This window comes from Lissotriton vulgaris, chromosome 5 (assembly GCF_964263255.1).
Source record: "Lissotriton vulgaris chromosome 5, aLisVul1.2, whole genome shotgun sequence".
Classification (NCBI taxonomy): Eukaryota; Metazoa; Chordata; class Amphibia; order Caudata; family Salamandridae; genus Lissotriton; species Lissotriton vulgaris.
In genome coordinates, this window is record NC_141693.1 from 1,139,608,988 (window position 1) to 1,139,630,828 (window position 21,841).

A 21,841-nucleotide genomic window follows, 5' to 3' on the forward strand; every position below is an offset into this window, starting at 1 on the left:
TCCTCTCACTTAGCAAGTCCTAGTTCTAGGGATGCAGAGAGCATGTCTTGATGACAGAGCAAAAGGGAAAGCAGGGGTATAGGTACTGTCCTTTCCAAACTTACTAGAAAGAATGCTTTGCGGCATGGACTATGCAGGAAACCCGTTCAGCATCTACGTAATCATATGTAAATTCTTCGGGATCCGCTTTGGACCCTGACTCGGACAGGAGCAGACCCAGCCAGTGACCCATCTCCTCCGATGACTTAGCCTGTGATGCAAAGAGACAGATTATCAGCAATAAACACATCACCAATCAGAATTGCAATCTTTTTTATTTAAGTCAAACCTCAAACGTTTCCAACAGTGCAACAATTAAAGTAGACATTGTTCTGTGGGGGAGTATCCTTCGTTTCTGGTGTGATCTGCATTCCAAGCAAAGAGGATGGTTGAAGAGGGGGAAATTCTGCTGGGTACCAGCCATGCACCCAAAGCTAAGGGGTTTCTTGTGCTTTGTGAAAAAAATGGTGAACTGGAAAACCAACCGAGTGAATACACTGGACACTCAAAGCAGGCTGTCTACTGACAAACACTAATAGTACACTATAGTAGGCTGACGCAGTGTGCACATTTCAAATGTGGAATTCAACAATTCAGAAGAATTCAGTGACCTGCCTTCATCTACGAGATGGTTGGTGAAGAGCAGACACTCAAGTCATCCAGGACAGTTCCTACTGTTTTTATTCTGGTACTTGTTGTTTTGCTTACTTCATTATAAATGCAAGACTGCACGTCTTGGTTTGGGACTACATGACAGATCTGGAATTCTTTTAATATTTAGGGAGTGCGGCAGACTCATATATACGCGGTAGCTGAGGAGGCCGCTCTCAGCGAGAGGTACAAGAGCATCAGTCTGTTAATCCGATGCCCTATGTAGGGGTAAGGGTGCCATGCAGTGCAAGTTCCATGCCTTCTATCAGGGTGCTCTGCCACATTGTTCCCTTTCAGATTCTGACAGGATGGCACAGTGCCTTACTTTTACTTAGACTCATCTCTCCTTCCTTCCAGTTCTCTTCGGCCCCTGAACTTTAATCCGCCTGACCATGGAGAGGCGGTCCATGCATCGGGCACTCTGAATGGATATTCGGGTTCACAATTTACATCTACTGTCTTCATCTACCATCCCGATTCTACACTGTTAATATTGGTCACTACTTTTTTAAAATGTTGTTGTCTGATTACCTTAGTGGTGTATTCCTTGACAAGAGTTTTTTTTTTGGGGGGGGGGGGTCTGCCTTTTGTACTACAAAAAATATCATATAACAATTCAAATTAAAACACATGAAGTTTAGTTCATCTCAATAGAGACCTTTTTTTAAAGAGATTTAAACATATACTATTTAAACAATGTCGTGACAGTTAAGCAAGGATATGTTATAGTTCTGAATGAATTAATGTTTTGGTTGGATTAATTAAGACGTGGAATATCTGTACAAGTTAGGATTTTAAAGAGGTGGCAGATTGGTGCAAAATGTATTACTGAATTCAACTCCTTGCTTGGAGACCCAAAGGATCCAAGAAATCATGGAGGTGAGGTGACTTCACTAAACTGCATCATATAATAGAGAAAGTACACCATATATGAGTGCAGCCTGCAGGCAATGGTTGTCAACGTTGGACATCACAGCCATATCCCAGTCTCTTTTTCAGTCCCATCAGCTTACCACTGTCCACCTTATGTGGCCATTCAATGTGCTCTGAATGTTTGTGTCCTTCAAAATCTCCTGGACTCCTCCCAAACCTTCCCTGTCAATGGCGAGGGTTGTTTACACTAGGTGTGCTTGCACTGGTACTGTGTGTGATGGAAGCTTGCACTGCTGCTGCCATGTTGTAACTGATATTGTGTCCAACGGCCTACTCACAGCTTCTGTACAAGTTGTATCTTTTTCGTATGTGTGTGCTGGGGGTGGAGAAAAGTTTGCATTCTTTCTGCCTGTGCTGCACCTGTTGTCTGTGTTAGGTAAGCGTGCACATCTGCTGCTGTTTTACCTCTGTTACCTGTGGCAGTGAAGAGTGGCATAAATCTTTTCACTATACAAAAGCCAAATCGATTGACTTTCTCAAAGCTTGGTGTTTTGAGCATCCTATATTGAACTATGGGACTGTTGTGGCTTTTGTTACATTTTCATCTGATGGTAGAGGTGCCAAAGCATTCAACATCCGAACATGGGTTCATCAGATATGGACCATGTCAAACGTCCACCCCTGATCCTCATCACCACGAGTGGGTATGTCGTGTGAGAAAGGGAGCTGGTGTACCTAGTGTTTGCGGTTCAAGTGCCTCAAGAATCAGGCGATCAATACACGAGTCTCATATGTCATGCTACCTCCAGTGTCACCAGCTCTTCTCCCTGCTGTATAATCCGGAAAGAGTAGAGATGATCCGGGCTGGGTTCCGGGATGATGTCGCAGCCAGGCAGGTCCACCGGTTGACAGACGACCTTGCTGTGATTCTTGTCTTGGTAAAAATTAAGCTTTCCGTTCTTTATACAGCACCAACGGGACTTCCACTGGGTGTTGATCAGCACATTCAGATAAGCTGCAACCAGACACAATCAAGGGCTTTGTTATTATGGTTACCAGATCAGCCAATGGAATCTCACACTAATGGTGGTGAATCAAGATAATTGAAAACTAAGGTGTAATGGTCTGAAGTTTACATTTTATGGTCTAGTGCCTAGAAAATATGAGAAGTGCATGGCTAAATGTTTGGGAATTGCCAAAAGTTCAAACTACTTCCCACTGTATTTCCCTACCCCCCCCGCCACATGCTCAGGCAGGACACTCTACCAAATAAATGTTGCAAGGTTGCATTCTTACTGGCGGTTTCCAAAGAGCGCTCTGGACTGTCGGTGGTGGAGGATTTCTTCCGGCCAAGATTCATCAGGTTGCTCAACTTCAGGCCCGAGGAACATTTCTTCTTGGCTGATAGGAAATAAGAAAAGTGGAAATTGTATGCATGTCAGTGATGCTGGCAATGCTCATTCTTCTAGTCAATTGCGTGATACCAGCACGTCCCGACAAGGAAAAACGATCACAAGGCATTAAGTGACCAGATGTAGACCTCAGAAAACCAACATATCTTCTGTGCTACTGCTTCAAGGGGTCAATGATAACCCCGCAGAGATTCACTGCTATCACCGTTGAGGATTACTGGCAATTCTAGCAGGAACCACTGTCGCTCAAAGATTCCTTGGCAATGCCAGGGCTTAATCCGTATCCCACTGAGATTCACACATAAAATCGTACTGCTTCATTGTTAACAGTGTAGGGATTCACTGCAAATCCTATAGTGATTCTTTCACAACACAAGAACTATTTGCGTTGAATTCGATCCACATTCACAGCCAAAACATTCAAGATTAACTGCTCGCCCAGAAGTTCACAAATAATGCAAAACAGATTAGTTGCTAATTTGAAAATATCAGAACAGTTAATTACTGAAATTTCATTAGAGAAGTATTGCCACACCCCCAAAAGAAACCTTTGCAATGTGGCAAGAGATTTGCTGCTTCTCTTACTCTCTTCAAAAGAAACTAACAGTGGTCAAAGATGCTCCTGGACACTACGGGAAATACTTGCTGTTTATGTGCTCAGGTGGTGCTGCACACACTGCTCACATGTCCCTTCAAGAACCCTTCCTGCCTGGAGGAGCGTCTGTCCCACATACACAGAGCTCGGGGCAAATAGAGTACTATTGTAGTACAACTCGCTGTGATATAAAAAAACAACAGGTATATCACCTAGCAGTCAAACCTAACGGGTTTACTTATCTTTAAACTGTTATGTAAAAAACAGCATTCATTATACAATGCTTAATTCTTGCAACCTGTAGCAGAGACAATTATTATTTACCTCAGATGTTCCTAATTATGCGAAATTGTCCTGGTCTGTGGAGAAGAAACTTAGAACAAAGACCAAACATCCTGCTACTGTTTCTGTTTTTCTGTCTCTCACTAAATATGGTGGGACAAAGAGGCCAATGGCTGAGTTCCTCTGGCATTGCAGCCCGTTTAGAGGCTTTCTGGGAGATTACACGATTTTTATATAGTCTATTGCCTCTGAAAGGATGGCTCAGCTGGGCAACAGTGGACAGGACTGCGGTACATTTAGATATATAGCAGTAAGCAACAGAGCAATCTTCTTCATGCAACCCTACCAACATGACTTAAACATTTCTGAGAGGAAAGACCTCAGTTTGGAGCCCAAGCCGCCTCATTCATACAGGACTGATGCTCAGTCTGGATCATATCATTAGCGAGCATGCCAAGTTCTTTACCGTCTTTCACTTCTGGGATCTCAGGGTGACCGTCCGTGCTGCTCCCGCTCTCTGAGGCGGCAGAATATCTCTCTGACGGATCAGCCTGGAAGTAAGAAATCAAGTGAGTAAATAAGCACAGAGAAAGTGCAATGCTGTGGAGCTCAAATCGTATCGCAACCTGTCGCAACACAAGTTCAAGATGTCTTGAGCTGTTAATTATGACATAGTATCCCACATGAACATACTTATTAGTTTTAAAATTGACAGACAATTATCCATTCATGCAGCACTTTAGAAGACACCCAATAGCCTCATGTTACTTTAGTGAAGGTTGGCAAGGCCTATGATGCATCGGTAGTAACATGCATCGAAGCAGCAACATGGATGACAAGGGCAGGGGGGGTGTAGCACTGCACCACACTCTATCCTCCCATTCCTAGCTTGCGCTCCAGCATCTATGGAATTGTTTTTCCTACCTCTGGTCTCAGGAGTCATGAAGTGAGTGGCAGGAACAAATGGTAAACCATTCTTGAATTGTATTTACTTTCTACAGTTTCCAGGATCATGTTCTCGGTAGCAAACTAGAAAACGTTGATGTGCGAAGGATGAGATGAGACGTCAATCATGGGATATCCACTCCTGCCAGAGGCATTTTGGTGACTCAATATCCACAAGCAGGACAGGTTTGCTTATTGATGTCACCGCAGTCTAGTCCAAGGCTGTGAAATGAGTTCCATGGAAAGTAGTGGAAGCGGTCTCCTGAAAAGGGTGTGTCATAATATGATTAAGTTGACAGTACTATGAGCTGACTGACACTTTGTACTCTCCGAGACAATTGCATATGTTCTCCAGAACATAAGGGATCTTCTGGGTCTGCTCAATACTAAGGAGGGAACGAGGTGAATAGTATACTCAAGAATCCTGTGGGTATGCACTAAGATTCATAATAAGAACTGGTTGGATGTTAAAGTACCCAGGTCTATAATATAGACCTGCTCATAAATCGACTCCAGTAAATTGATTTCTGTCATATCATCAAGGTAAGCTTATACAAGGAAACCTCACCACTAGGGAGTTTGAGCATTTGGGAATCTACATGTTCTAATTTTGAAAGTTTGCTACTGCCAAGAAACCATACTGGTCCACTTTTGCAGAAGGGTATCATTTTCCATTAAAAAAGGTGCTGGGTTTCATAGGCTCGAATAGAAATAAAAAGAGCATATTTGGGGTTGTGGTCAACCATGCAAAAATAGAGAAATCATAATTCAGCAGCTTCTGACACACCACTTCTTTCAGCTTCAGTTTAGTATACATCTCCTGCTGCATACGCTCTGAAGCAGCGAGCCAATGTCAGACATGACACTGAAGCAGGAAGCACCAGCCACAACAGGACATTTAATCTTAACCATATGGAATGTTATGGCCTTATTAGCCCTGTCAAATACCTGGGTGTTTTTCAGGATGTAAGTAGAAAAAGCCATATAGAGGTTTCTTCCAGGAGCTTTATCACCTAAATATAGATCAAGAAAGACTCAGATCTTGGCAAGCAATAATTCTCTTCTCTCCTGAAGAAGGTGGAAGCAGTGAGAATGCCGATGGTCCCTTGCCTCCCTTTCTTTGAGTTGTGGATTAAAAAAGATGGGGAGGACCACTGTTGTTTGCTGCTCAATGGGCTGCTAAGAGGCATCCACGTATCTTTGTCATCTGTGTATACTCCCATTTTGGGTCAGAAGGCCTTATTGCAACTGATATTTCAGGAGTAGTAGATTTTGCCACAGGACCACTGATTCTAGGGGTTGAGGAGAGTTTACTTTATTCTGTTAATGATACAGCAAGATACATTGGACAGAGAGGTAGGCATAACAACATCTATGGAAGCCAAGCAGTGGCTAGAAGACTTGAGCCAGATTGACACCTGGGGCTGGAACTCACACACCACATTCTCCTTGTTTGCATCAGGTGCACCTTTTAAAAGGTGCACCCGGCGCAAACAAGGAAAACATGCCATATTAGGATGAATGCACTACCCCGTGAGCAGCCGCGAACTCGTGCTGCTCCCAGGACAGCGCATTCATTTGAAAAATTGAGCTACTGCTTTGATGCCGCTACATATTTCACACTGCAGGTGGCAACCAGCCTGCACTTTTAAGGGGGATTAGAAATCCCCATGCAGGCAGGTGTGGTGAGGGACTGCACCTGCCTGCAAGAGAATGTCTGGAAGTTCTGTAAGACCCACTTTTCCCCCTCCAGAGAGCTACCATCAGGAATCGCTACTGTTAGTGCACCTCCTGACATCATCGTTGCCTCTGTGCCCACATCTGTAATACGGTGTGGCACAGAGGCAAAGAAATCCCTTCATTTTAATGTGCCCCATGCAAATGGGGGAACACCCTCTGATGATAGTGCTGGCGTTTTATGTGCGCCAGCGCTATTGGTATTGCAGAAGGGGACGCTCAAGTGTCTGAGGACTTTTCTGTAATACCTAAGTGCCCCGTTGGCACGCAAAGCAAGCGCAAACACCTGTTGTGCCCCCAAGTAACTTTTGTAATGCAGCCCCTGGTGTCATAGGCACCCCGTGGGCACTGACTACTTCCACTATCCTGTTGTCGACTTCATACATGCCAGGGAAGATTCAATGGATGAAGTAGATCAGGGTGATCAGACTCTGGACACAGGATGATAACTGGGAAATTCAACTGGCCTGATCAAGAAGGGCTGAAGCAATGGAAACTGAATGATGCCTTGGTGGAAAACCCAGTTGTGGCATACACAGATCAAGGAATACCAATACTGGGGAAGGTGGGAAGAGAGTGGCATGAAATACATTGAAGGCAGCAGAAAGGGGGAATTCATGTGGGATGTAACTTGCTTAAAAGCAATCACAGAGGCCTTACTGCCTAAGGTTACCCATGAATTACAGGAGTTTGAAGACCTATATAAAGCCACACTTCCATAGGGAGGTAGTGTAGACTAACCAAACTGAGGCTGGGCATGAAGTTCCACAAAGGGGAATGTGAAATGCTCAAGTTATCAGCCGATAACGTCAGTGCATGCCAGACTTTTATTTATATAAAGAAGGTGAAGCATGAGAAGAGAGTCTGCCATGTGTCTGAGATGAGGGTAATTGAAATGCTTTCAGTCCTTTTATCAGCCTTTATGTACAGAAAGGGTTCAGTCGGGTGAGCCAGACAGGACTACCTGAACTCTATAGCATTGCCCAAATTCCGCAAGATAGATGCAGACTCTCTGGGGGTACTCTTAAAGATCAATAGCTTGAAACAAGCTAATGTTCCAGTGCTGGACAGCTTCCCTTCCTCCTCCTACAAGACTTCTGCCCCTGAATCGTCCATTTTACTGGAGGAAGTGTTTAATAGTTTTAGGAAGAACCAGGGTGAGTTCTCACCTATGGAACAGATGCCAAGTAATAGTCTCAAGCCTAGAACACCATCTAATTTGCCTTTCCAACCCACATCTCTCCTCAATCTGGGCATCAATATTTTTACTGAGGTCTTGACATGCAGACTGGGACTGGACAGAGCAGTGCCATCATTTATTCATGCAGGTCAAGCTGCCTTTAAACATGAACAGAATAGTGGAGACAACATGACAAACCATTTCACATCATCAATATAGTTAGCTAGAGGGGCGGAGATGTAATTCTGCTGTTCTTAGATGCGGAATGGTGCTTGACATGGTGGGCTGGGGTTAAACTGCATACACCCACAGATCCTTTGGGTTTACAACTTAATTTATGGGATGGGTTTCAGCTAGCTACCTATGGTCAAGAGTAAAAATAGAGATGAACTGTCAGCTTTCATGAAGCATAGACATTCAGAAAGATACCTGATGGGGTGCCATTTGTCTCCTCCACTCAACGCCTCTATAAGGCGAGTAACTTATGGCATGAAACCTTTAAGCTTACAGCCTAAGAGGAGGACATCCTTGTGGCATTAATAGCACCACATCATGTCGATTGGCGTAACTGCCCTTTCCTTCTACCCCATTCACATCTTCTTTGCCCCAGCTAAATTGTGGTGCCCTTTGGCCACTGTAACCGCGTAGGACCAGGTACCCCACCAGAAGCCTGGCAGTTGTGCGGAAATTTGCAAGAAAATCATTAACATGCTTGATTGTTAAAGTTCAAGCTGCTACAGTCTCACCTGCCCTCCCCACTTACCTTCCCACCCAATGGGTGAGACACCCTGGAAACTGCTTTATTGATAAAGGCAACCACCTAGGTGTGTGTACAGGATGTAGCGGCCTTACCAGCACTCACACCATGCACTCGTCTAGTCTAGTCTAGTCTGGACATTTATATTGCGCACATATCACGTCCGAGGGAGTCTCATGGCGCATGCAGACAGTCCTGAAAAGGAGATGAGCCAAGAATAGATCTAGCAGAAGAGCCAGGTTTTCAATTTTTTCGGAAATTCATATGTTCTAAGATAGTACGAAGACTCAGAGGTAGTTTGTTCCAGAGGGATGGCGCCATAAAAGAAAAGGCACGACCACCATTTCTGGCAGTTTGGACTGTCACGCTTTCAACCTGCACTTACACAAGCACACTATAAAGCCTGCACTCATGTGACACTTCGCTCACCTGTCACTCTAACTGCTCACTCTGCAATCTCACTCAATCAAGCTCATCACTCACCATGCATTCCTTCCTCCCACTCAGACCCCCACCCAAACTCATATGACACATCACTCACACTGCAGTCACTCCCTTCAGCCTACCCTTACACTGTCACATCGCTCACTGTGCACTCACATAGACACTGCTGTCACTTGCACAGCTCACCCATCACTCACACGGGCACAGCACTCACACCATGCATACAAGCACAGCACTCACCCTGGAGTACACCACTCAGACTGCACCAACTCCTCTCAGCCTGTACTCACACAGACAATCCTCTCAGCCTGCATTCATACAGGCACTCTGTTCATCCTGCTTGCACACAGGAACAATAGTCTGCAAGAACTCATAGGGACACACCACTCACCATGAATTCACCAGTCACTCTCACAGATCACCCTTTACTATCTCTGCTCACTATGCACCACACACAGGCACACCACTCTCCCTGCATTTACACCGTTCAAACCACCCTGCAGTATCTCCTTTCACTTTGCATGCACGACTCACTCGACACTCTCACATGGGCCCTCTTCTTACATTGCATTCATGCAGCTCACCCGACACTCACATGGCACATTTTTCACCCTACACTTGCACCACTCACCCTACACTCATTCACAATATTCCCCATCACTCAGCACTTACAAGAACACACCTCTTACTCTGCACATATAGAAATTACACTAATCTCATGAACATATACATATTTCTACAAAGGCCCTCACAGAATACCTGATCTTTCTGTAGTACTAGATGCCTACTTAATTCCATCTGCAACAATGGTGCTGGTGAAAGAGAGGAGAGTGGACTGAGGACGTGGGATGACATGAGGCAGGAGACTAGGCTGAGACCTTGGGGTATGGTGAAGGATTGAGGATCGTGTGACACATTCAGCCGTTCCTGGCTTCCCATTCACTGCAATGCTTCATTCTGGGACTTGTAGTTGTTTTTCATTGTAAGTTGGGTCTCGAAAACCCCAAAATGCAAAGTATTACTGGATAAAATCCATGGTTGCGAAAGAAGTCAAGCATTTCATAAGATCGGTTGGATGCTGTGACATTACATGTTAGAACGGGGATTAGTTAATTTTTAATACTGTAACTGCTTGATCCAGATATGAAACCAAATATAAGCCCTATACAGCTATTTTAAGGAAGAGTTCTTTTCATTCACATCATGCATCATACTTGTTACAAACATCGACAACTCAATATATTATTATTTTTGAATAGCTTATAGAGAAGAAGTTGTTATTAAGCTCCACTGCAAGGCAGCTATAACAGAAGTATCAGGGAAAGCTTTTCTAACACAATAAAAGCAGATTGACTAATGGAAGTGTGAGTTGCAGTGTGTCTGTGTGACAGAGTACAAATGTATGAAAGAGTGCAAGAGATATAGTAAGAATGTGTGTGTGTGCCAGTGTATGTGTGTTATGCATGCAAGTGAGCTGCTGATCTGGCATACTGGAGGGCATGCTTGCCTTATGGACAAGGGCACTAATAGAATATGGATGGGAGGTGCTATCTATGGCAAACTGCAGGCCCAGACATGCCTCTACATGCTTTCCACAGCCAATGACACCATCATTGGCTGTGGAAACTCGAACTGGTTAATTGAGAAAGCCGCTAGCTCAGTCAGACCCAGCAACAGCAACACAGAACACGAGCCACCACACCTGGCCCGAAGGCCCCGACATGTTGCATGTAATTCTTAGCATATGGGGGGATCCATAGCAAAATGCTGGAATTTATATTTGAGGTAACATTTGCCATAAGATTTCCTGTATTCATTTTAAGGGGGTGTCAATGGCAAAAGGCGGACTCTTGTATCCCGGAGGGATTTTTTTTAGAGGTACCCATGGCTGTGGCTTAAGTATCCATGGTAAATATCTGGCATTGTCATACTGAATGTACTCCTTGAAAAAATAATTACCTTGGTATAGTGGAAGTAATTTCTGACTGAAGAATTTTTTTTAAAAGGAGATCTATTCCTGTGAAAGGCCAGGCTTCCCTGGTGCACCATGAAAGTTCTGGAATATTTCATGAATGTTCATAAAGGTATGCAGTGTTTTAGCAAATCTGATCCCAAAAGTTTCAAAATCATCGTTAAATTATCTGCAAGAAATGTGTTAACTTGTTTTGCTTGCTGGAACTTGGGGGAAGTATCACACTCCATCACTGAAATAGATCGTTTTCCTCATATAATGGGTCTGATGTTAGCTCTAACCCAATTTCTGGAAATGCTTGTCCTCCCCCATTGCTGGGAGAGCAGGCCTGGCTTTATGACAGTGCGAATGGTGCAGCCACACCCAGCGTTAACTTTGGTGGGGGGGATCTCTGTTTAAAACAAATTTTTGGTTTAAAAACACCTGAACTTCCTTGTGCATCAGGTAGGTTGCAGGCAATAACAAAAATATCAAGATAACTCTGGTGAGTAATGTTCCAACTAGTGGGAGTTCAGAATTGTGTCTAGTTGCAGTTTTGGCTCATTGTAAAGTAGCATGGAAGGCCAAACAAGACTGTCATAAGGGCCACCACCAGCACTCCTTCCCTCACCCACACTGACACCGCCCTCCTAGGGCCTACTTGGAGGCTTCAGCATCCTTTAGGGGGGGAGGGGGCAAAGCAAGCCCAGAGGGGAATTTTCTCCAGGCAGAGAGGTAGTTCCCTACCTCCAGCTGAAGGCACAACTAGACGGAGAGAAGCTGGTTCAGATATGGTGTGCGCAGGGTCGGCTCCTTGGTAATGTCAGAGGAGCATCACCCCACTTGTCAGAGTCAGTCTCACAAAAATAAAATGATAATAAAACAATATCCTATTATTTTTCTGTGACTGGCTCTGGCATGTGTGTGTAGGGCGGGCCGAGCCATGACAGGGAGGAGTGGTGGGCCTTAGATGGCAGGCCAAACTGACATGCGCAGTTCTATTTCTCCAACCCAGCTGTGTTGCACAGACGGGTTGGAGAAAAGTCGCTGGCTTCCAGGCATTCTCTGAGCATCAGACCCGGCCACTCAGGCCAATCCTGGTGCTGCTATCACAGCATGAAAGCAGCGTCTGGATTGGGTGGGGAGCCTGTGATTTCCCGGTGACTGCTTGGAGAGAACCACGGAGGTGGCAGTCGGAGCAGACGGCAGCGACAGGCATGTTTTAAAATTATTATTTTTATTATTTTACCCTAGATTCACCATCCCCCTGCCCTCCTCTCCCTCCCCACATTCATTGCGCAGCGGCCGCCACTGGGTGTGCGCAGGCCATAAGATACTAAGTCTTTGTTCCTTAAAAAAGAACAGATTGGATTTAAGGCCTAAACTTACAAAAAGATGAACAATTAGAGTCAGGAAAAGAGGTAGGTTATTTTTGAACAATTGTATGTAAATTCAGCGCCGTCCATACTGGTGACCGCAGGAAGCAAAATAATGGAGCGATCATGGCAAGGCGGTGTTAAGGCGCAGCCATACTGCAGGTACCTTTGAGTGAGAGTTTCGATGCACATCATTGGTGTACAGGTTTCCTTCTGACCCTCCCGTAGGCATCGCTCCGCTGATCTCCCGGATTACCTGCACAGAAGTAAAAACAGTGTTTCAATACCTCTAGCACTGCGCCTGCTGGGTGTCCTCTGCTCTCCTGCTTTCCAGGGGCTGATCACACCCTTACATTTGCTTTGCTGTTTATTTGGTACCTGTTTGGTGGCAAATTCCACTTTGGAAAACATTTAGTCCAACCATTACCACAAGATGATAAAAAAATGTCCATATATAAGTTAAACAAGAAAAACTACAACTTTGGCAAAATAAGGCATTTTGGAATCTGACCGCAGCATTAGAACTGTTCATGCTATCAATATCCACATAATTATTCTCTTTGGTCACTCTTACTCATCCTTTCAATTTTTGTGCTTTTTCGACCCTTAACATATCTTTTTTGATTTAAACACATCACCCCCGCCCCCACTTTCTTTGCACCTCACACTTTACCTCACTTTTCTTGGTTGGCTTCTCCATGCCAATTGTGACACCTTCCGCCAGTGCTAACCTTTTTGAACAACAAAACGTTTTATTCGGAGATCTGACAGCCTATGCATATAATGCTGCTGGATAAAATCCAGGAAGGGCTGGATCTGCTGATAAGGTCAGTTGGAAGCAGTGAAGCAGTCTGACCAGAATCCAGAAGAGCTGATGTGTCCATGAAACAGCTCGCTCAGCCAATCTATTGCCAATTTCGGGGTCACTAACGGCACTCTTTGAAGAGGAATAGTTTTGCTGTTATTGTGCACTGGGACCCACACTTCTTTCAGTTAGTAGATATTTGTTTTTTGGGGAGTTCCAGCATAAAATAATATTCACACACATGGTTTGATTGCTTTTATTGTTTCTCAGTGATTTACAAGAATTTCTCAGTTCCACCCAGTAGAACACGGGACCAGAGTTCACTTGTTAAAAATGGAACCGTCTGTTCACGCCTCAAATGCTGGGAGCAGAAAGGTCCAGCTCACTGTCCTACTTGAGCCAGGAAGATGGCGCCCCACTGTGATCCGAGGAATGAGAGAAAACAACACGGAACAGAGTGCCTTGATCTAGTGCAGCTCTGTTTGGAACATAACTGTTAAGATTCTCATTCTGCTGCATAAGCAGCACTGCTAAGTCCACCTGGATTGGCCAGGCATGTAGACCAGGTCAATGGTATTCTATGGAGAATGTTTTTTATAATCAAATGACTGCTGCATAGCCTTTCGAAAAACATGCTGATGATGGAGTTCGGATCATAAAATCCACTAGCCAACTCTCTTGCTCTAACTCAGTAAATCTTTTCTAGTTTTTTGATTGATAACGTAAACATCTCCAAGTCCTCTCAGTAGCCCTTGCCTTGTCACCAGACACTCCATGACATACATACCTCGCGTGCAGAGCAATTAGGTGCGGGCTGAAAACTCAGCTTCCTAGGGTTGAATTTCAGAGTTGTCCTACCCTACAGACTGAATCGACCCTCGATTGCAGGTTTTAAAGCTACAAACATCAATTTATGTTGTTAACCTTCTGATGGATTTAAAAGATGCGCTCACTCTTGATTAATAGTTATTTCCAATAAAGTACTCAATATCACTCAAACAAGAAAAGTGTGATGCAAGCCGTGAATGTTTCTTGTTTATGCAAGTGTGCTCTCCCTTCACTGACTTCTTGGAGAGAAGGTTTACAGTAAATTATGATAGCTAGAGTTCATCCCTGCAGCAGAAGGTTTTTCAGTCCCTACAACTGATTGCTCTAGCATACTCAGCAAGTGGACAGACCAGATCAACCCATGGGCACCAGGTGGTAGAACATAACTGAAGTATTGCCTGGGCACCCAGGGACAATTACAATTATGTGCTTGGACGTTGAAGCCCAAAAATAAAGCTGGGAAGATGGAGGGAAAGCAAGGAAAGGTATACAGAGTCATGGATTACATTAGTAGTACAAATTAGGGGTATCACACTATCCCAGCTTTACTTGATCTCAGATATTGAAATCAAATTTAAGCCAATGTAAAGCCAAACCCACCCTGTCCGACTAAACCAAACTTAATGTACCTAACCCAATTGAACATCGCCTAACCCTGCTTAACCTAAGCAGACTCAACCAACCCAACCCTTGCCCAAACAAGCCAATTTTAGCTCAATCAAACCCCATCCCACCGAAAACAAATCTGACTTTGTTAATCTAGACCTCACCTGATACACACCAAACCTAATCTGAATTAATCAAACAAACCCGGTCCAACTAAATCTTACATCAACCTAACATGGAACAATCTAATATATGACCACCTAAAATTGTGAAACAGCCAAGCCAAAATCAAGGTAACAACACATTTTCAAATGTATCATAACCAAGCTAAATTGAATTAACATCTGATTAAGCAATCCCACACCATCTGAAGCAGGCAACATCTCTCAACCAAACCCAACACAATACAACTAATATTCACAGATTCGCACCTGGCTTCAGCCAATCCAAACAATCCTATTGAAAGCAATGTAAACCTAAAAAAACCAGCTGATGTCAACCAAAATTAACCAAACACAAGCTAACCTCAGTGGAGGCTTCAGACATTTTAAAATTGCAATATTAAAACAACCATGTCAACAATGTCTAACTGTTTGTATGGCTACTGTAAGAAGTCGAATTGCTTATTCTAAAACCTCAATCTAACAAGGGTGGAATAATTTAGTATTGAAGTAAAAGTAAAATACTTTTCCAATGAAAATAATTTTAATGTTACTCTATAAAGAATAGTTGGCTGCACGAGAGTATTCAGGTGCATCTAAAAATCATGAAGATCATTGGCAAGTTTATTTTTTTTAAATAAGTCATATCACTGTGAGTAGAAAAGTAGAAATGCATGCTTTGTTTCTTGATTTGCATAAAACCAGTGTCGTTCAGTGAGAAGACTGTATACAGAAGAGCCACATTTGATGCTCTCTCAATGCAAAGGCTCAAAAATAGACTTTACATACCATGCATTAAAAACATATATTACACAGGAGTTAGCAGGCCAATCAGAATTATGAGTTTAATGGAAACACCACTGTCAGTGGCAACCCATCCAGATATATCACCTGCAGCAAACAGGCAAACTCTCCGTTCTCTATTCTAAAAAGGACCAGGCTGTTTGCGGCACAGCGCAGACGTACAACTAATCTCTATTCTTGACCAGTTAAGAACCACCATGGATAAGGACAGCATGCTCATTTTATATCTTTCTGCAGCACTCGAACCACTGTTAGATTATGTCCTCATCTCCTGCCTGAACGAAGCTAGGGTTAGATCCAAATCTGTAGACTTGCTAGTCTTGATTCTTTCTGGCTGTTCACAAACCTGACACTCTTATTCCCTTCAGGGAACACTTATACCGGTTACTTGTGGAGTAGCATAGGGCTTATCACTCGTTCTCAGTTTATTTAATCTGCGGGTCATGCCACTGTCCTCTCTCTCTCACCCAATCCTTTGGGCTCGCCTTTAAGATCTACATGGATGGCACTCAAATAATTCTGAGGTTTGACAGTAATCTTAATAATGCTCAAACTGCCTTTCAGACTGGTCTTTCTTTTTGTGGCAGAAGGCATGAATAACAACACTAACGCTTAATTGCAACAATAAGGGTTTAGTTGTGAGGGGTGTCCCATATTTGGTCTTACAGTTGGTGGCTGGTAGATCTGGGCCCCTCACATTCCGAGCAATCACTAGGCCTTATTCACAAAGTTAAATTTACACATGAGCAAATCTACACATGCAAATTAACTCTTGCACTTTTGAATACATTTTAGTCCTTTGAGCTATTCACCATTTGCAAGTATACAGTTACTCAACATGTCCCCATCCCCTGATTACGGGGTGGATTCAGGCATCAAATATTACTGTAAAGTGACTACTAGAAGTGACTGTGTGACCATATTTGATGTTCCACACACTTGGCGGAGACCTCCGTTGTTGGGGCGGAAATCTATGCATGGAGAAGTATGTGGAAAAGTTCCAAAGTTTATTAAACTTTTTTTAATGACATCATTACTAACTTAACTAGGAAAATCTAGACAGTTTTGGACTCTCATTGGGGAGGGTTGTGGTACGAGAGTGCGTCCCCTCCCAATTCCTATCTCGGAACAAACCTGGGTAGACTACATTTCAAATGTATATGCCAAGAATGACCTGCGAGTGGAACTTAGGGGAATTGGTGAAGATATTAATTCCACAATTGAGTCCCCTTCTGAATCAACCATAGAACTGGCTATCAAGGATATGCGTCCATCAGGAGCTATGGGACCGGATGAACTCCCGATATCAGTCCTGAAACAAGATCCAGTATCCTGGAGTAAAATTCTATTCCCTCTATTCAGGATTTGCTTCATCAAAAAAACTATCCCATCTTCTTGGAAGGGGAGCATTTTGGTACCCATGTTCAAAAAGGGTGATAGAAATCTTCCCAATAACTATCGACAAATAGCCCTTTTAGACGCTATTGGGAAGGTTTTCTCTAAATGCTTATTGTCCTTGATTAATGATTGGGTGGTTATAAAAATCAAATTTTGCCACTAGAACAAACAGGCTTTCGCAAGGGGCATGGAACCCTGGATAATCTCTCTGCCCTTCAGATTATTACTGATAAATACATAAGGGTACGTGGCGGAAGAGTGTACGTGGCCTTTATAGACTTCTCCACAGCATTCGATAAGGTTGATCGCCCTCTGCTGCGGAGAAAGCTATCCTCTTTGGGTATGCCCCACAATTGCTAGATATGACCCAGGCGCTACATACAGACACATGGTGTCAAGTTCTTCAAGGAGGAGATAGGGGATTATCTAAGATCATTCCTTCAATTAATGGCCTTAAGCAAGGTTGCCTCCTTGCCCCACTGCTTTTCTCACTATATATTGCAGATCTACCCGCCTCACTTTCCTCTTGTGACGGTATAGCCCCAGTCTTGGGCGAAAAGCACATTTCATGTCTGTTATATGCGGATGATATTTTAATAATGGATCTTATGCCTAAAGGTCTTGCCAAACGCCTCCAGGCTTTACATTTGTATGCAGAAACCCATTATCTAAAAATCAATGCATCAAAGAGTAAAATTATGTGTATTTCAGGCCGGAAAAAACATAAGTTTGAGAGCTTTGTCTGGTCTGTGGGAGGTGACAAACTTGAGGTGGTAAAGAGTTATGTTTTCTTAGGAAAATTAATCTCAGACACTAAGTGATAAATCTCATATCGACAACAATGCCCGGAAAGCCTTATCCCAAGGGAGAAGCTTAAGTGCATTGTACTCGGCAATGGGAAGAAGGCATTTTTCTTATTTATTGGAGGTCTTCAGGGCAAAAATTCCTTCTACCCTCTTGTATGGATTGGAACTGGTCGACCTAAAGCATTGGGATTTTTTAAATGTGGTTGAAGGAAAATTGTTAAGAAGCGTAACCTCCATTAATTCCGCCTGCTCAGTGGCCGCTTGCAGACTTGAGTTTGGCCTGCGCAGCAGTTAGGTGCAGGGCCTGGCAGCTGTAGTACGTTGGGTCGCAAGCTTAGCCAGAGGAGAAGCGGGGACTATGAGAATCCTTTTAAAGGTGGAATTATTGGGAAGTTTAAGAGAATATTCCCTAATTGTTAAAGATTTTAGAAAGGCTGTATCGCTTCTGCAGTTGGAGGAGAGTACCCTCTTTTCCATATCCGCAGCCCAGTTAAAGTCTGTCTTGAAAGAGGCCTCCTGGGACCTTAGCTACAGATTGGACAGCGCCTCAATTCTTGTTAAGAAAGGAGTTAATCCCCTTACTGACTCATTTGCAAGAAAATTTGTGCAACCTTATGTCACTTGGAATTTGCCCCATGGCGTACGGAGATTCTGGTTGCTCCTGAGGCAGGACTTGCTACCTCTAAATAATCTTCTGTTTAAATGGTACGGAGTCCCTGCAATCTGTGACTTTTGTCACCTGTCCACTCAAGACCGAATGCATGTACTTTTTATATGTCCAGTACTGCGTCCATTTCGTCGTAAATGGTTAAGGCAAATATGCTTGCAAATGGGTATTTTAAATGCTAATTCTTTTATGTTTGCCTTATATAACCCCCCAAATGAGAGATTCTGTTTTAACATTTTTAATTTTTTTAAATGCTTTTTAGCTATTTATTGAAGGTTCGCCTATGAAGTATGTATCTATGAATTATTTTGTATTGCGGTAATTGTTGTAAACTGTCTTTCTGGTAATGAATGGAGTTTTGTATTGTGTGTTTCTTTTATGTGGACCTCTATGGAGTTCCAAAACATAATAAAGATTGAACTTGAACTAACTTAACTTTCATTTTGAATACATTATATTTGAAATAAAATAATTTTTCTGTAGTTTAAAAATTCCCACCTAAAGTAAAAATTCTCTTTTTCATTATATTTACAATTATTTTATGATGTATAGATTGAATCTACTCTTTTCATACGTATTAATATTAAATTAATTTTTAACTATCAGAAAGGTTAATAAAATATGCTACAAATAAAACATTTACTAATTTATTTGAAAAAAATACCATTAAATAAAATTGTGAGCACTGTTTGTCTGACACATGGTTCTTGTCGGGCATGAATGTTTACACATTAATGCTTTGTGTAAGTGTGTGGACTGACCTCTCAGTTTTCAACAGTTTCCAGCAAGAAATCTTCCTCCTCCTCAATTACTTGCAACTTCAACCTATGGTAATCTGTAGCTCTTTGGATGACTGCATGGTAGGGTGTTTTCTCGTCTGGTGGGAGGCTCTCAGTGGGTAGGGCTGTAAATATGGATCCTCCTGGGGGTCCTCACTGTAATTGTGACTAGCGTTGTCACCCTTCTCAGTGTGGATGGGCTCATAATAAAGCTCCCGTGAGTACCAGCTCATGTTCATTGTCCGAATCTGTCGGTGCCTATAGCTCTGCTCAGAAGTCTACAAGTGGTGGAATTGAATGTTGGCTCGCCCAATACCAATTTTGCGTAGTCTTCACTCCACCTAGTGCTTCTTTAATACATTTCCAAACACGCCCTGCCTTTTTATGTCACTCTTCAGCAGGCTCCTGCTTTCTTCCCTTATGACTTTTTTTTGTCTTTCTCTTCGTCTGTCTTTCCGTTTTGTTTGTTTTCTCTCTCTTGCTTTTGGTAAATGTCTGATGCATAAAAATAAGTGCCAGTCCCCAAAAATAAATGCTGGTGGCCCTCACCAGCAATCCCCAGCTCAAATTAAGCATTGATCTAAGCACTGGAACTTAGTGTTGCAATTGTGGCAAACCTGGAAGGGCTAACACAAGGTTTTAGGAAATTGTTTCCTCAACTTGAGAACATTCAACGACATTTTTTTTTCAGTTTCCATTCTCATGGCACTTTGCAGTAACCCAGGCATTCACTGGCTTGCTCCAAGACTACGGTTAATGGCAACAGCGACATCTTTTTACAGCAATTATGTTCTCCTTTTTAGTCATCAAGATTCGCAAAACTCAACATGGTGCGCGCTCTTTTAGACAGGACTTCCTTGAGATTTTATTCCTCCCATGTTCTTCAGGCAAACCCCTCACACCCAAGCACAACCCGGCTACCAGTCCCCGGACGGATCTGGGAAAAACATGCTGGCTCCTTTCACAGGTTTACGTGCCCTGTGGTTGGGGCAGAGAAGGGAAATGCGGCCTGTGGGTGTGCTGTAGAAAGTATCAACAATGGACCGTTTATAATGTCAAATTCAGAGAAGGAAGAGCGAAGAACAAAATTTAGAATTAGGGGTCAGCTCTATTCTCTGGACTTCTTTCGAACTCTGAAACTACTACCGCCCTGCCTTGGGACCTCGTGACCACTTTGTAATTTTGAAAAGGGAAGGACTCCAAGTCGAGAACTGCAATAGGAGGGAGCCCAAGAAAATAACAAGCTCTCATGATATAGAGTAAAGGGTGGAGAATGGAGAGGTGATTCCTGAACCCATGTTAGCGTCTACGTAAAACCTTCTGAGTCCTCAGTGAAACAGGAAACACAAGCAGCTGAAACCATCAGGAATTTGGAGTCAGAAGAGGGAGTGTGTAAAGCTTGGGAGACTCTCGAGAAAGGAAATACGTTTAGTTATGAGTAAAACGCACAAAGTATGCAAACCTCTTTGTGCAAAGTGGCTTTCTGAAAGTTGTAGCCTCTGTCCCCAATGCCAGAGGGATATCTGTCCCTTGATTATCATATTCATTGCCCTCTCCCCGCCTGCCAGAGCCGGCACAAGGAATGCCTGGAATTATAGCACTGGCTGGAAGAGCTGTAATGCCCTCTGTAGTGGCTAGAACCGCAGCTATCTCAACTCTATGAGTCCTAGTCTCCAGGCAGACTGCCGGAGCCATGGCAAGCACACTAGCGGCCCGCACCCTAGCACCACCCCAGATTCAGAGTCTCTTGTACCACCCCTCATGTCAAAGGAGTAACCACAACGCGTCTGCGACAATCATAGCCAAGACCTGTCCTGCAAGAAACAAAGCCCCACCATGGATGGTATACAAATTGTGGTCACCACTGCTGTCAGGGAAAGGATGAACATGCACATCTGGCTGAAGCAGCTTCTAACAGAGCTCACCACTCGTAGGAGGGGGGCTGAGGGTTACAGTCCCCGAGAAGCTAGTAGTCAGCCATGTTTATCAGTAAACTATATTTTTGAACCTGCTGCGGTCTAGATGGAAAGGAGACATGACCCTATTAAATGCGTTTATGTATTTTAGAATGAGTGACTGCAGATAGTATGTGCCACAATCACTGAAGGTGAACCACTCACAGGGAGGATTAAGGCTCAAGACAAGAGAAGCTGTGGAACTAAATTCGGTGACCTGTTTATTGCACCCCAGATACGCTGTCACAGCCAGAAGGTGGCTGGAAAAAGATTATGAACAAACATTACACATACCTGTTGGAAAGTCTGCTGTAATCAAACTATACTGGCCTCCCTTAATCAGAAGCACAAAACATTGCACTTCAAATTATTACATCATTTCTACAACGCACCGACAACCTTAAATACACTGTTCTATAACTCCAGCAGCCCAAGGGAAATGCCCAATAAAAGCACTATCTTTAGGTTTATTTGTTATTAATCTATTTTCTCCCGTACCTAAGAAGCCCTGGCTGGCAGATACACTAATCTGACACTAAACCATTTTTTGCTGGATCCGCAGTAAGGGGTTAACTGTTGCATCACAGAAAACACAGTCGATAAATAAATACAATGAATTCAAAAGTAACCAGCGTACTTTTTCCATACACGTTGAAATATTTAAACTGATTAAATTGTAACAGAGGGATAAAGTAGGGGGCACTAAAGATCATGGGGAACTTTGGGTTTTCAAACACTAACTTTTTATCCTGGAGTGCTGTGTGATTAATGCTGTGATGGGCTGGTTGGC

At 43.3% G+C, this 21,841-nt stretch overlaps 1 protein-coding gene across 1 annotated transcript in view; it reads right to left on the reverse strand.

The window, feature by feature from the left end:
- AFAP1L2 (actin filament associated protein 1 like 2) overlaps nt 1–21,841 on the reverse strand; it is a 588,328-nt gene that overhangs the window by 65,793 nt on the left and 500,694 nt on the right. Inside the window, exons 8-12 of the mRNA XM_086922880.1 lie at nt 12,409–12,498; nt 4,319–4,403; nt 2,860–2,964; nt 2,367–2,578; nt 105–250 (exon numbers count right to left, since the gene is read on the reverse strand). Coding sequence (XP_086779006.1) covers nt 105–250; nt 2,367–2,578; nt 2,860–2,964; nt 4,319–4,403; nt 12,409–12,498 — 638 coding nt within the window. The remainder of the gene's footprint in view (nt 1–104; nt 251–2,366; nt 2,579–2,859; nt 2,965–4,318; nt 4,404–12,408; nt 12,499–21,841) is intronic.